This window comes from Canis lupus, chromosome 32, assembly GCF_003254725.2.
Source record: "Canis lupus dingo isolate Sandy chromosome 32, ASM325472v2, whole genome shotgun sequence".
In the NCBI taxonomy this organism is placed as follows: domain Eukaryota; kingdom Metazoa; phylum Chordata; class Mammalia; order Carnivora; family Canidae; genus Canis; species Canis lupus.
The window spans coordinates 13,064,982-13,079,955 of NC_064274.1; the positions used below are offsets into that span (position 1 = coordinate 13,064,982).

The following is a 14,974-nucleotide window of genomic DNA, read 5'->3' on the forward strand; positions in this document are numbered from 1 at the left end:
ATTAACCTACAATGAAGGAGGCAAGAATACACAATGGGAAAAACAGTCTCTTCAATAAGTAGTGATGAGTGGGATCCCTGGGTGGCTCAGCAGTTTAGTGCCTGCCTTTGGCCCAGGGTGTGATCCTGGAGTCCTGGGATCGAGTCCCGTGTCAGGCTCCCTGCATGGAGCCTGCTTCTCCCTCTGCCTGTGTCTCTGCCTCTCTCTCTCTGTGTCTATCATGAATAAATAAATAAAATCTTAAAAAAAATAAGTAGTGATGAGAAAACTAGACAGCTACATGCAAAAGAGTGAAACTGAATGACTTTCTTACAGCATATGCAAAAATGAACTCAAACTGGATTAAAAACCTAAGTGTCAGACCTGAAGCCATAAAGCTCCTAAAAAGAAATATAAGCAGTAATCTCTTGGACATTGACCTTAACAACATATATACGTATATACCTCCTCAGGAAAGGGAAATAAAAGCAAAAATAAACTATCAGAACTACACCAAAATAAAAAGCTTTTTCACAGCAAAGGAACCCATCAACAAAACGAAAAGGCAACCTTAATGAATGGGAAAGAATATTTGCAAATGATATATTTGATAAGAGGTTAATATCCAAAACATAAAAAGAACTCATACAATTCAACACCAAAAAACAACAAATAATCCAATTTAAAGTGGGTAGAGAACCTGAATAGTCATTTTTTCCAAAGAAGATATATAGCCAACAGAAACATGAAAAGATGCTCAACATTACTAATCATCACACAAGTGCAAATCAAAACCACAATGAAATATAACTTCACACTAGTCAGACTGGTGAATATCAAAAAGAAGGAATGAAGAGTTGGCAAGGATGTGGAGAAAAGGAAACCTTCATGCACTGTTGGTGGGAATGTAAAATGGTGTAACCACTTTGAAAAATAGTATGGAAGTTCTTCAAAAACTTAAAAATAGAAATACCATATGATCCAGTAATTCTACTATTGAATATTTACCTGAATAAAATGAAAACAGCTAATTCAAAAAGACAAATGGATCCTCATGCTTACTGCACCTTATAGCCATTTATGAAAACAACATAAATGACATAAATGTCCATTGATAGATGATTGGATAAAACATACACACACACACACAACGGAATGGTACTTGGCCATATAAAAGATTGAGATCTTGTCATTTGCGACATGAATGGACAATAGAAGGTATTATGTTAAGTGAAGTAAGTTAGATAGAAAAAGGTAAGTACCACACAATTTCACGTATATGTGGAATGTAAAAAATAAAACAAACAAAAACTGAAAAAAAGACTAGAAATATAAAAACAGAGAATGGTGGTTGCTAGATTGGAGGTGGGTAGGGGATGGGTGAAACAGGTGAAGAGGATTAAGTACAACCTTTCAATTATAAAATAAATAAGTCACAGATATGCAAATTACAACATAGGGAATATATTCAATAATATTGTAATAACATTAGTATGTTTTTAAAGATTTTATTTATTCAAAAGAGAAAGTGAGAGGTATGTTAAAGCAGGGGAGAGGCAAAGGGAGAGGAAGAAGTAGGCTCCCCACTGAGCAGGGACCCCCCCCCCCCCGCCCCCCGCCCACATACACACACACCATGGAGCTTGACATGGAGCTCAATCCCAGAACCATGGGGTCATGACCTGAGCTAAAGGCAGATACTTAACTCACAGAGATTCCCTGTAATAACATTATATGGTAACAGATGGCTACTTACACTTACTGTGGTGAGCACTGAATATTGTATAGAATTGTCAAATCACTATTACAACTGAGGCTAATATAATATTGTGTGTTAAATATATTTCAATATTAAAAACTAAAGTTAAATTTTTAAAATATAGATTTTGAATTTAGATTTCCCAGATTTAAATCTTTACTTCACCACATAATAACCAAATATACATCATTCAGTCAACATGAAAATCAAGGAAATAATACACATAAAGATTTTAAAACAGTGATTAGTACATATCAAATAGTAAGAAATAATTATTCTTCACATATAATATTTGTAAAGGGATTTGCAGTTTAAAATAGAACAAATAATTAATTATAAATTCATATAAATTAAGTTGTGTGCTTGTTAAATACATAAAAGGATACAGGATAACAGTTTATATATCCAGTACAATGTGTCAATGTGCTCATGTTTGTATATATGCATACTTTGCAATTGACGTTCAGTTTGCATAGTATTATGGGATTGTAAAGTGACCATGCACAGGCTGAAGTGAGTCTATAAAAAGTGATCTTAAATATCAATGAAGTAAATAACAATTAATTGGTAGTAAAAATTACAATTATCCCATGACCTTTCAACTTTTTTGTAGAAACATTAAAAATTCTTTTACTTATTTTAAATTGATAGCTAAATGAAAAACTAGTAAAATTAATATCTACTTAGTATATCAATTTAAGACATTGAGAATTATTGTATTTTATTTATTTGAAAAAAAACTTATCAAGATTAGTGTGGTCTTGTCATTGTATAACTTCATATATGGCATGAGCATCTTTCCTAAGCCCTAGAGATCTGTATAATCTTTTGTAAGTTTGAATCAATTTCCAAAATGTTACCCTTTGCATTGTTTCACCTCATGCTCTATCTCTGATAGTTCCTTTCATGTGAGGTACTTTTGCAGCAGCACTTCCTCTGAAACATCTTCAATTTATTCATCACAACTTTTTAAATTTTACTTCCGCTTGAATAAGTTCCTCTGGCTACAAATCTATAGTCACCTGAACAGTAGTAGTGTTACCATTCCCCAGATCAGCTATTTGTTGTATAAATAAAACACTTTTTGATTCAAATTTTACTTCCAGCATTTTCATTTCATTTCTTTGAGGCACTTTCATCTTTTTTGGCCAATTTTCTTGTTCAGTTACGCAATTTTTTAAAATATTGGCCGAGTTTATCACTGGGCTACAAGGAAGCAACAGAACCAAAGGCCTTGCTGCCTGTGCAAGCTGAGTAGCGGATGTGAAATGAACAATCAGTGACAAACTGAAAAAAGTGATGTAATTTGATCAAGGATTATAATGAGTTTCTGTTATTTATATAGCAATCTGTGGGCTGAAGAGCTAGGAGCAAAGGTTGTATGAACAGAAATTTGAACTGGGATATGAAGGACTGGTATTCAACTAACTGTTGTAAACTGAAATTCTTCTCTACTGGAACTACACAAGGTGAGAACAGCTTGTATTTAAGGGAATACTACTTATTGCTATTCATCTACCACTTCTTGTACCCCATATTTTTAAAAATGACTATTTGAAAGAAATGTTTAACAGTTGGTTTGTGGTCTTTCCTCTGAATAATACCTCAGAATTGGACATTGGGCTAAACCATAGAATGTATCCTGATTCAAAGATAAATGAAGGCCTTAATGAAGTTGCTTCATATCAAACTAATCACCAGTTATTTGCCATCAGTTGTTTATTAGTATTTATAATTAGTAATTAACATGTAATTGATGAATAATCTATAATTGAAAACATATAGCTACAAAGTAGATACCAAGTGGCTATGTGATTAGTAAACTGAAGAGAGACCAGAGCTAACAGCTTCCATGAGCCAAGGTGGCCACAACTCTCATCTTTTCTCTCATAACTTTCTTTCATGACAAGGTACAGAGTGGAGAAGGTCTAAACAAATGCCTAGGAGTTGCAAGAACTCACAGTAAGACTATACTATAGTCATCGTCAACTATATTGCTGCTTTGCATGTTATGCTGAATTTGTCAACTTGATGCAGGTGAACCATATTGTGATTTGAGAGCTTGATATTAATCCATACTCTTGACTATTGCCGCTTACTGAGCAAAGTAGCACTGAGAGCATTTTGAAGATAATTTTCTCACCTTTACTGTTATAATAGTTGGCATTATATAAAGAAAACTAAATTTTTTTGTTTCTTAATTTGACTCTAAATTTATAAATTTCTGGGGGCGCCTGAGTGGTGCAGTCAGCTGAGCATTCAACTCTTGGTTCGAGCTCAGCTGGTGATCTCAGAGTCATGAGATCAAGCCCCGTGTGGGGCTCCACACTGAACAAATCGCTTATTTGATAATATTAATCATTGCTCCTATATATAAAAGTGTGTTCTATAAAAATCCTCAGCAAAATAATAACAAATCAAATCCAACAATGTATAAAAAGAATTATACTTCACAACCAAGTGGAATTCATGCCAGGTGTGTAAAGTTAGCTCATTATTCAAACATTAATTAAAGTAATCCATCACACTCACAGGATAAAAAAGACAAATCACATGATTATATCAATAGATGCAGAAAAAGCATTTAACAAAATGCAGCATCTATTTGTGGTAAAAATGTCTGGTACACTAGGAATAGAGGGGAACTTCCTCAACTTGATTAAGAATATTTCCACACAAAAAAGAATATTTACAAAAAAACTATAGATAAATTCATATTTCATAGCAAGAAACTGGAGTTTTCCTATTAAGACCAGGAACAAGGCAAGCATCATACTGGAAATCCTAGCCAATGCAATAAGATAATAAAGGGAAATAAGAGGTATACAGATTGGGAAAGAAGAAATAAAATGGTCTTCATTCACAGACGACTTGATATAGAAAATCCTAAAGAACCAACCCTAATTATTGTAAGACTGTAGGATACAAGGTTAATAAACACAAGTCAATCACTTTCATATATACCAGCAATGAACAAATGAAATTTAAAATTTAAATCACAATACAATTTATATTTTCATCAAAAAAAAATACTTAGGTGTACATTTAACAGAATAAATACAAGGTCAATATGAGGGGAACTACAAAGCTCTGATGAACAAAAGCAGAAAACTAAATAAAAGGTATTTTGTATTCATGGATGAGAAGATTCAATACTGTCAAAATCTCAGTTCCTTTTAACTTGATCTATATAGTTCAATGCAATTCTAATCAAAATCTCACAAGTTATTTTGTAGATATCAACAAACAGATTCTAAAGTGTATGTGGAGAAGCAGAAGGCCCCAAATAGCCATGATAATATTGAAATATAAAATCATAAGTCTGACACTACTTGCCTTGTAGACTTACTGTCAAGCTATAGTAATCAAGACAGTGAAATAATGGCAAGAGAATAGACAATAAACCAATGGAACAGAATTAAGAACCTAGAAATGGAACCACATAAATATAGTCAACTGACTTTTGGCAAAGGAGCAAAAGTAATACAATAAAGCAAAGACAATTTTTTGACAAATGGTGCTGGAACAACTGGACATCCACATGCAAGAAGAAAGAAAAAAACAAGAAACAGGAGAAGGAGAAGAATTTAGACAACAACGTTTCACAAAAAAAAATAACACAAGAGGGATCATAGACTTAAATGTAAAATACAAGACTCTAAAACTCCTAGAATAACATAGGAGAAAACCTACATGACCTGGTATGGCAATGACTTAGATATAACACCAAAAGCACAATCCATGAAATAAAGAATCAATAAGCTGGACTTCTTTAAAATTAAAACTTTCTGCTCCATGAAAGGAAGTGTTGAGAGAGAGAAAGGCTACAGGAAAAATATTTGCAGAATATATGTCTGGAAAGGAACTATTATCCAAAATATACAGAGGACTCTCAACAATAAGAAAACAAATAACCAGGTAAAAGGCCAAAGATCTTACCAGATAGCTCACCGAAGAAGATATATAGATAACAAATAAGATGCTGCACATCATATGTCATCTCGGAAATGTTAAATTAAAACTATCAAATACCACAAGACACCTACCTGTTAGAATGATCAAAATCTAGAATTTTCAAACACCAAATGCTGACAAGGATGTGAAGCAACAAGGTCTGTTATTCTTTATTGATGGGATGCAAAATGGTCCAACAACTTTGGAAGACAGTTTGTCAGTTCCTTATTTTTTTAAAAGATTTTATTTATTTATTCATGAGAGACAGAGAGAGAGAGAGAGAGAGAGAGGCAGAGACACAGGCAGAGGGAGAAGCAGGCTCCATGCAGGGAGCCTGATGTGGAACTCGATCCTGGGACTCCAGGATCACGCCCTGGGCCGAAGGCAGGCGCTAAACTGCTGAGCCACCCTGGGATCCCCTGTTTGTCAGTTCCTTATAAAAGTAAACATATCTTTACGATATGATCCAACAATAGTGATCCTTGGTATTTACCCAAAGGAGTTGAAAGCTTATGTCCATTCAAAAACCTGCATGTGGATGTTTATAGCAGTTTATTCACAATTACTAAAACTTGGAAGAAACCAAGATGTCCCTCAGGAGGTGAATAGATAACTGTGACACATCCAAATAATGGAATTAGTATTTAGTGCTAAAAAAAAAAAAAAGAAAAAAAGAGCTATCAAACCATGAAAAGACCCAGAAGAGCCTGAAGTGGATATTTTTAGGTGAAATAACCCAACCTTAAAACTCTACATACTTTATGATTCTAGGTATATGACATTCTGGAAATGGTAAAATAATGGAGACAGAAAAAATGATCAGTGGTTGCCAGGGGTTGGTGGAGGGAAATGAATAAGTGATGCCTAATTTTAGGACACTAAAAATAACTATATGATACTATAATGATGCATTTGTCCAAATGCAAAGAATGTATACCATGAAGAGTGAACCTTAAAGTAAACTGTGGGTTTTAGGTGATTGTGATGTGTCAATGTAAGTTCATTAATTTTAATAAATGAACCATTCAATCTAACAAATGTAGATCATGGGGGAGGCCATGCATGTGTGGGGGCACGAGGTACATGAGAAACTTCTGTTATTTGCCTCTCAATTTTGCTGTGAACCTAAACTGCTACAAAAAATAAGTCTAGTTTTCTTAAAGTGTGCTTTATTATTCATGTGTTCTGTTTTGCAAGAATGTGTTATGACATCCTCACAAAAACTCTGCAAGCTAGTTGCATTTATCTAAATCATATTTTTACAAATGAGGGAAGTAAAGCTCATAGGTAGTAAGTAACTTTTATGGTATTCTAAAGGTAATAAATGATATAGTCTGGACTAGAATGTAGGTTTGTGTGAGTGACATCAAGTCTATGTTCTCTCTATTTTTCTCAGAGTCCACAAACTGCAGGCTATGGGCCAAATCAACCCATTACCTGTTTCAGTAAGGTTTTATTGGAACACAGGTTATTTTATTGGAACACATTATTATCTATGGCTGCTTTCCTACCACAACAGTAGAGTGGATTAATTTGACACAGAGACCTTATAGCCTAAAATATTTACTCCCTAGCACTTTACAGAAAAAGTCTATCAAATCCTGATCTATATATTGTGTCTTCCCATGGTCAGTTTTCATCCTAAATCCTGTGTTTGAGTTTAAATTTTAACTATCCTTCAGAACACAACCAACAAATAATTTATAGAATGCACTATGTGTTAAATACCATGATATATATTGAAGATTATTTAAAAATACATGTGACATGTAAACAATTACAATTTTACATAAGAACATAATTAATCTCAAAAAATCATTATATTTGTCCAAACTCATAGTTGACAATGAAAACCAAAAGTTTTCCATATAATAAAACCTATTCATTATCTAGAAAACAGCAATGTATTAATATTCAATAGTTTCTGGACTCACTACAAACTAATGGAGTAAATATTAGCATCCTAAAAATTTTTTAAGTTATTAAATTATAAAGTAACTGAAGTCAAAGAATAGTTGCAAGCACATGCTTGCACAACTTAGGAAACTAAGGACAAGTATAAAGATATTGATTATCTGCGCATTGCTGATTCAGTATTTCAAATTCTATCTAAAAAGATAGAATTCACACTTTACAAAAACATTTGAAACTAACTCATTTTTTCCATTTGTGACATTCTTTAATTCAAGGATTTTCTGAAAATATATTTTAAGAGAATGAATAATTTAACTGAAGATTTGTATCAAACTCAGCCAATAAAGTCTACGAGCAATGAAAAATATAAGAGAGGCGTTCATAAAAATCATTCCAAGTGTAACTCTTTTTCAATGTATCCATGTTGAAGAGACAACATAGTGGTATTTCACCGACAGACATAAGTATAGCACCTTATACCATCCAATACGTTTATCCTCCACATTACTGCACATCCTGCTGTTACAGCTGCTACCAGAGAACGTGCAAGAGCTCAGAGGAGCCAAAGAGAAAGAGGAGAGGCAGAATGGGCAAAGGTAAGTGTGTGCATACATCCCTGTGGATGAGTGTTTGTGTATGTATGTGTCTATTCCTTCCCCCCAAAGACTCTGAAGTGATTTGCAAAAATAACACCCAACCTAACACAGTTCAAGACATGAAAAAAGAGTCAGGATCTGTGTGAATATTACAAAGTGTCAACTTAGGAACAAAAAGAAATGATAAGCATCAATCTTGTTACTTTGTATGTGTGTTATTTAATAAGTGAATTATAGGGCAGCCCAGGTGCCTCAGTGGTTTAGCGCCTGCCTTCTGCCAGGGCTTAATCCTGGAGACCTGGGATCGAGTCCCACATTGGGCTTCCTGCATGGAGCCTGTTTCTCCCTCTGCCTGTGTCTCTGCCTCTCCTTCTCAGTGTCTCTCATGAATAAATAAATAAATAAAATATTTTTAAAAAAAAAACAAGTGAATTATACATATAAATGTCTCTGAGATATTAGCAGCAGTCTTCAAGCGCTTTTTTGGTCAATTAGTCTTCAGTTCACCAAGCGCTCACAAGGATGAACTCTACCAAAAACTGTTCTGTACTTTCCTTTTTAGGGCCACAGTAGGCCTCTTTCTACATATCCCAAGGCCATATCAAAAAGTCTTAGTTTAAAACATGAATACACTAAAATTTACTGATATTAGTCATGATGGATTAAAAACCAGAGGCCTATGAATGATTTTGATTTTCAAAAATATTCTTTTTTCTCAAAAATATTTTTTAAAGAATTTATTTATATATTAATGAGAGACACAGAGAGAGGCAGAGACATAGACAGAGGCAGAGAGAGAAGCAGGCTCCATACAGGGAGCCTGATGTGGGACTCGATCCTGGGTCTCCAGGATCACACCCTGGGTCAAAGGCAGGTGCTTAACATTAACAGCTGAGCCACCCGGGCATCCCATCTTTTTTTTTTTTTCAAAAATATTCTTAATTACCTTTTGAGACTGAGTTTTTAAAACTTTTTCCTAATTATAGTCTCTTATGCACAGAACTATTCATTTAAAAAGTCCTAAGTATTACTGAAAAATTAAATATTCTGAAAACACAAAAAGTTATCCTCACTTTTTACTATTAGCTCAAATGCTCACATTAGCCTACCTACAGTCCTCTGACTCGGTTTCTCTTTTTGACAAGTGATGATGCAAAAATGAATCAAGCAAGAAATACCAGCATTTAGAGCATTAATCATCCTAATCCACCAGTCATAAATAAATATCAAGATGACATATGGGGCTTACCTACCTACATAGAGGACACCCTCTTTTGTCTTTCCTGCTGCTTCTGCCACACCCTGTTTGGTTTTTTCAGCAGCAGCCACGACTCCCTCCTTGGCCTTTGAAAGTCCTTTCATGAATACATCCATGGCTAATGAATTCGTTCACACCACACTAGAGAACATAAAATACAATTTCAATGAGAACTTTTGGGTGGAATAAAATAAAATTAGAATCACCCAAGATAAAAACCACTGAAAGGTCAGTACAACCCAAAAGTGTGAGACTCTTTATTTATACTCTTATTCAACCACTGGGGGGATGGGCAACACTTTTTTTTTCTTTTTTTCTTTTTTTTTTTTTTTTTTTTAGCTTCTGCATTAAAAATTTAGCACCCCTCATCCATCTTGGCTAGTAAAAATCTAGCTGCCTAAACATGGATTGGGATGAATTTTCTCAGTTGTTCTTACTGTATTTTCGAAGTGTAGTTACATGAAGAGATGGGCCCCTCTTTCAACTTCCTAGAGTCCAAACGATGAGCAGGTGAGTCAAAAGTTCGTATAAAAAAATGACAGGAAAAGAAAGGGAGCTGGAGGCATGGGGTCAGGGACAATCTTAAAATGAATCCCACAAGAAGGCTAACTGGTTGATAACCAAGAGGGGAGGGAAGAGAACTACTCGCTCTGGGTGGGGCTCAACCTGAGGCCCACAGGGAGCCTACTGGCGCCCGCCCCAGCGCACCCCGCCAGCCACCCCCACCCCCAGCGACCCACTCGGAGCCGTCTCCCGACCCGCGCCAGCCGCCCGAGGGGGGGAGGGGGTCCTCCGCGCGCGCGAGTTCGCGCCCCGCCCGGCGCCGCACCTGTTAACCCCTTACCACCTGTTGACTTGCCCTCCCTGCACTTCCAGGTAATTACTGCCAAACACAGCTTGATTCCTCCACCGAGGAAACTGGGGGGTGGGGGGCGGACTGGGGGATTTAAGGTACAAGAGAAATAAAAGTTGGCCGCTCACGCTCCATCGAGCATCCTCCCGTTTCCCAAGGGAAGAGCGTTTCCCAGGGAAGCAGCGCGACCTCTCAGCCTTTGGAGCCGGGCAGAGCGGAATATCGGAGGCCAGGGGAAAGCCAGGGCAACTTACTTTCCTCGAGCTCCTGAAGAGATAAGCACCCACCTCCGAGGGACTTGGCTCAGCGGGTCCTCATTGCAGCAACGACCTCCCCCCCCACCCCACCCCCGCCCCAGAAGTGCACGACCCGGTGCTCCCGGGTTTCCCCCAGGATCGCCAAAGCTGCCCGTTTTGAGATCCTTAGGTACTTACCTGGGTCCCTCTGATCCTCACAACTACAATTCCTCTCGACCAACCCCCTCACAAAAAAAAAAAAAAAAAAAATCCCAAATATTATTTAAATATTAAGAGGGAGAATAAGAAGCGCACAGGAAGGGAGGCGGCGGCACCAGGAGAGGGATGGTCCCCGGGGAGGCTGCTGTCAGCAAAACCCGGTGATGAGAGGCTGGGGGCGTGGGAGGCAAACCCACGAACCTGTCGTCGGATTGCCACTCCCCGTCCCCCGCACAACTGGATCGGAGAGAAAGAGACAGGTCGGGAGGGAGGGCAGGGAGAGCGCGCGGAGGATGCTGAGGGCCAGGCTCGGTCCTCGGGTCGGCCCACAGCCAGCACACACCTCACCCCCACGCTGCCGCGCTCGGTCTCTCACCCCCTCTCTCGGGTCCCCTGCAAGTCGTCGTGGTCTTCCTCCCCTTCCTCTTTCTCCTCCTTCTCCTCGGCTCACCGCCCCCGCAGCTGATTTGTCAGCGCCTCTCCCCGCCCCTCTGCCGGCGCTCGCGGCTCTCCCAGCCGCGTGCACTTCGCGGCTCCGCTCGGCTGCGGGGAGGGGTGGGGGGGGCGGGGCAGGCTGTACCTCCCAGTCCGGCCGCCAGCCTGGGCCGCGGTGGGGGACCGGGGCCAGGTATTCCGCGCTTCCCCAAGTTCAGGACCCAGGGGGCTCTTGGGGCGATCTGGAGCCGACAGGCTTCGGCTGCTGTTTCTCCCTGGTTCCCATCCCCCCTCCCCCACCTCGCCGTCTCCCCGCCCTTCCCTCCGCTTCCTCCCGGGACCCCCTGGCGGGAGCCACCCTGCTGGCGTGGAGGTCTGAGGGATCCACGGCCGCGGAGAGCCACCCTCCTACGAGGCCGGCGAAGGCGGCCGGCAGCCCAGGAACGGTGCTCAGCCCCCACTTCCAGGAGCATGTTCCCCTCGCATCGCTGAAATTTTGATGAACACAATGTGAGGGATGCTTTTGCTCAAATGTCACCCAGATTTTCCTTGGCTCTTAACCTCTGCTGAGCCCGAAAGGGTCCCGCGGATGGAGAGGACGCTAGTAAGGGAGAGAGAGGTACGGGTTGAGGCAGGAGGAGCCTCTTCGAATCCTCTCCCCACCCCACTATCACCATTCTCTAGTCCACCAATCAGCGGCTGCCAGACGCTGATTTTCCCCATCAGTGGAACTCGGAATAAATATTCCGCGGCCGTCGATACCGAGCGGTCCTAAGGTTATTCGTTCTCGAAATGGAATTTACTTTCCACACTCAAGTGCCCGATGGAGGAGACGAATCCAGCGTGGTTTTTTTCTCCTGAACGATCACCTCCGATTGCTCCATCCCTTCTACACCCTACTCCCCTTTCTCCTTTGGTTCACGTTGCCCTCAGAGCGGATACCCCACACATCCCATCCCACACACGGACGCGCAGACATCCGCGCGGGCCTGAAGACGACGTTTGCATCGCTTAACACGTTGCACCTCTCTCAGAGCTGGAGGGAAAACAGCTGTTCCTGGATCACACCAGAATGGAGAACCAAGCTCCTCCCTCTAACAGAATGTATTTGCTGTTTTTGCCTGAATTGAGAGGATGATTTTAGCACTGGAAGGGAAAAACAAGTCTTTGCTATTTGTTTCTTCGTTTTATGTTTCTTTTTTCTTTTTTTTTTTTTTTTTTTTTTTTTTTTTTGTAGGCAAAAAGGCTTTCCATATCCCAGCACTCATTTGGATTCTGAAATTTAAGTAAAATGCAATTTAAATCTACAAAACAATCCCTTAAAACCAAACCATTGGGCAGCCCCAGTGGCGCAGCGGTTTAGCGCCGCCTGCAGCCCAGGGCGTGATCCTGGAGACCCGGGATCGAGTCCCATGTTGGGCTCCCCCTGCATGGAGCCTGCTTCTCCCTCTGCCTGTCTCTGCCTCTCTCTCTGTGTCTCTATGAATAAATAAATAAAATCTTTTAAAAAAAATAAAACCAAACCATTTATATACATATAATATATGTAAATATTATGTTGTATAGATATGTTAATAATATATGTCATATATTATTATATATATTGCTTAAACAAGCCCTTGCACTATTGGCTGCCCCTATTAAAAGCAGCCTTTCCAAATGCTCATATTTTGCTTCCTTGGGATCAGAAAAAGACAGTTAAACTTAGAGTTTGGTTTGCTGTCTGGCTGTGAGACTTTGAACAAGTTATGTCCTCTGTTCACAGTTTTCTTTTGTAAATGAGGAGTTGAATGCAAATGAGCCTTCTCTTTTTCAACTTTATTATGAAAAATGTTTAAACATAAACAAAAGCTGAGAGAATATAGGACTCCATGTGAATATCACCCAACTGTCACCTTTTTTTAACGTATGGCTAATCATGTTTCATCTATATGCTCTTCACTTTCCATTTTTTATCACCACCCTTCATATTTTACTAAGCCCCCAAAATTATATATATCCTTTCATCTATAACTATTTTAGCCTGTATGCATAAAATATAATAACTATTTTAAAATATCCACAATAACATGTAAATGGTCTTTTTTAAAAATTGAAGTATAATATACATACAGTGAAATCATCAGATCTTAAGTATTCCTTTAAATTAGTTTTGCAAAATAGCTGCATTAGTGTAGCCCACACCATTTTGAATATAGAACATTTTCATCACTCCAGAAAATTCCCTTTTGTCCTTTTAGTTATACATATTTTAGAATTGCACAAAAATGGAATAATAGAGTATGAATTTCTTTCCTTTCTTTGACTCAACATATTTGTGAAGTTCATTTATGTTGTGGCATGTATCAGTAGTTTGTTTCCTTTTACTACTTTTGGTTTTTTTCTTTTGATTTTTGCAGTAATATATCTTTTCCACTGTGACCTATCACTGCAAGTAACCTTGATAAACTATTATGACAGTTATTTAATGTATCATATGACACATTTATAGTTAACAGGGACCTCCTTGAAACTTACTGCTTTAAACCAAAGGGTAACTTTCTTCAGTCTCATGACAGACCAATGAGAGAATTATTTTGGAGTGGAGTGCTTGTTACATTTTTGTGCCTCTTATAGCATAGCATGATACCATAGCACCTTTATATGGTACTTTATGCTTCACCAAAGACTAATGTACTGTATCATTTAATCACAACAATTGGTAAATTAAGTTTTATTATGTATCTTTTATAGTCAGGGAATCTGAAGCTGAAAGAATTTTAGTAAAAGGCCAAAACTGCATGGCTCTTAAGTGGCAGAGCTGAGATAATCTAGCAGGAACCATTGTAAAAGACACAATTATTGGGGCTCCCTGGGTGGCTCCGCGATTTGGCGTCTGCCTTTGGCCGAGGGCACGATCCTGGGGACCCGGGGTCGAGTCCCGCATCGGGCTCCCTGCTTCTTCCTCTGCCTGTGTCTCTGCCTCTCTCTCTCTCCCTCTATGCCTATCATGAATAAATAAATAAATCTCTAAAAGGCACAATTATCTCCTGAGTTGTCAGTTACTCTTTAAAACCTTATGGATGGGGTATCCCTGATGGCCCAGCGGTTTGGCGCTGCCTTCAGGCCCGGGTATGATCCTGGAGACCTGGGGATCAAGTCCCACCTCAGGCTCCCTGCATGGAGCCTGCTTCTCCCTCTGCCTGTGTCTCTGCATCTCTCTGTGTGTTTGTCATGAATAAATAAATAAAATCTTTTTAAAAATTAAAAAAAAAAAACCTTATAGATGGGGAGATCTGGGTGGCTCAGCAGTTGAGCATCTGCCTTTGGCTCAGGGCGTGATCCCGCTGTCCTGAGATCAAGTCTCACATCAAGTACCACATCGGGCTCCCTGCACGGAGTCTGCTTCTCTCTCTGCCTCTGTCTCTGCCACTCTCTCTCTTTGTCTCTCATGAATAAGTAAATAAAATATTTTTAAAAATAAAATATAATACAATAGAACCTTATAGATAGGATGTGGTATAGGATGGGAGGATAAAGGTGGGACCCAGTTCTCTTAGAAATAGTCTTTGGATTTGAATTTGACCATAGAAATCAAGAAGAACTTAAGCATTCAAATTTGGAATTTTGCTTTTTTACATTGATAATTCTTAGTAGGGAAAGATAATTTCTCATCACTCACAAAAAAGAAAAGAAAGAAGAAAGAAAGAAAGAAAGAAAGAAAGAAAGAAAGAAAGAAAGAAAGAAAGAAAGAAAGAAAAGAAAGGAGAAAGAAACAATGAAAGAAAATTG

The 14,974-nt window shown here is 38.8% G+C and overlaps 1 protein-coding gene across 17 annotated transcripts in view; it reads right to left on the reverse strand.

Annotated features, from left to right (window-relative positions):
* Positions 1–14,974, reverse strand: part of SNCA (synuclein alpha) — a 163,514-nt gene that overhangs the window by 133,505 nt on the left and 15,035 nt on the right. The window contains exons 1-3 of one of the 17 annotated variants that reach the window (XM_035709599.2): positions 10,290–11,001; positions 9,898–9,948; positions 9,456–9,601 (exon numbers count right to left, since the gene is read on the reverse strand). In XM_035709599.2, the coding sequence (XP_035565492.1) occupies positions 9,456–9,576 (121 nt within the window). In that variant the 5' untranslated portion in view covers positions 9,577–9,601; positions 9,898–9,948; positions 10,290–11,001. Of the gene's footprint in view, positions 1–9,455; positions 9,602–9,897; positions 9,949–10,289; positions 11,797–14,974 lie in introns of those variants that run through there. The other 16 variants (XM_049104940.1, XM_035709595.2, XM_025424800.3 and 13 more) reach the window with 16 other exon arrangements.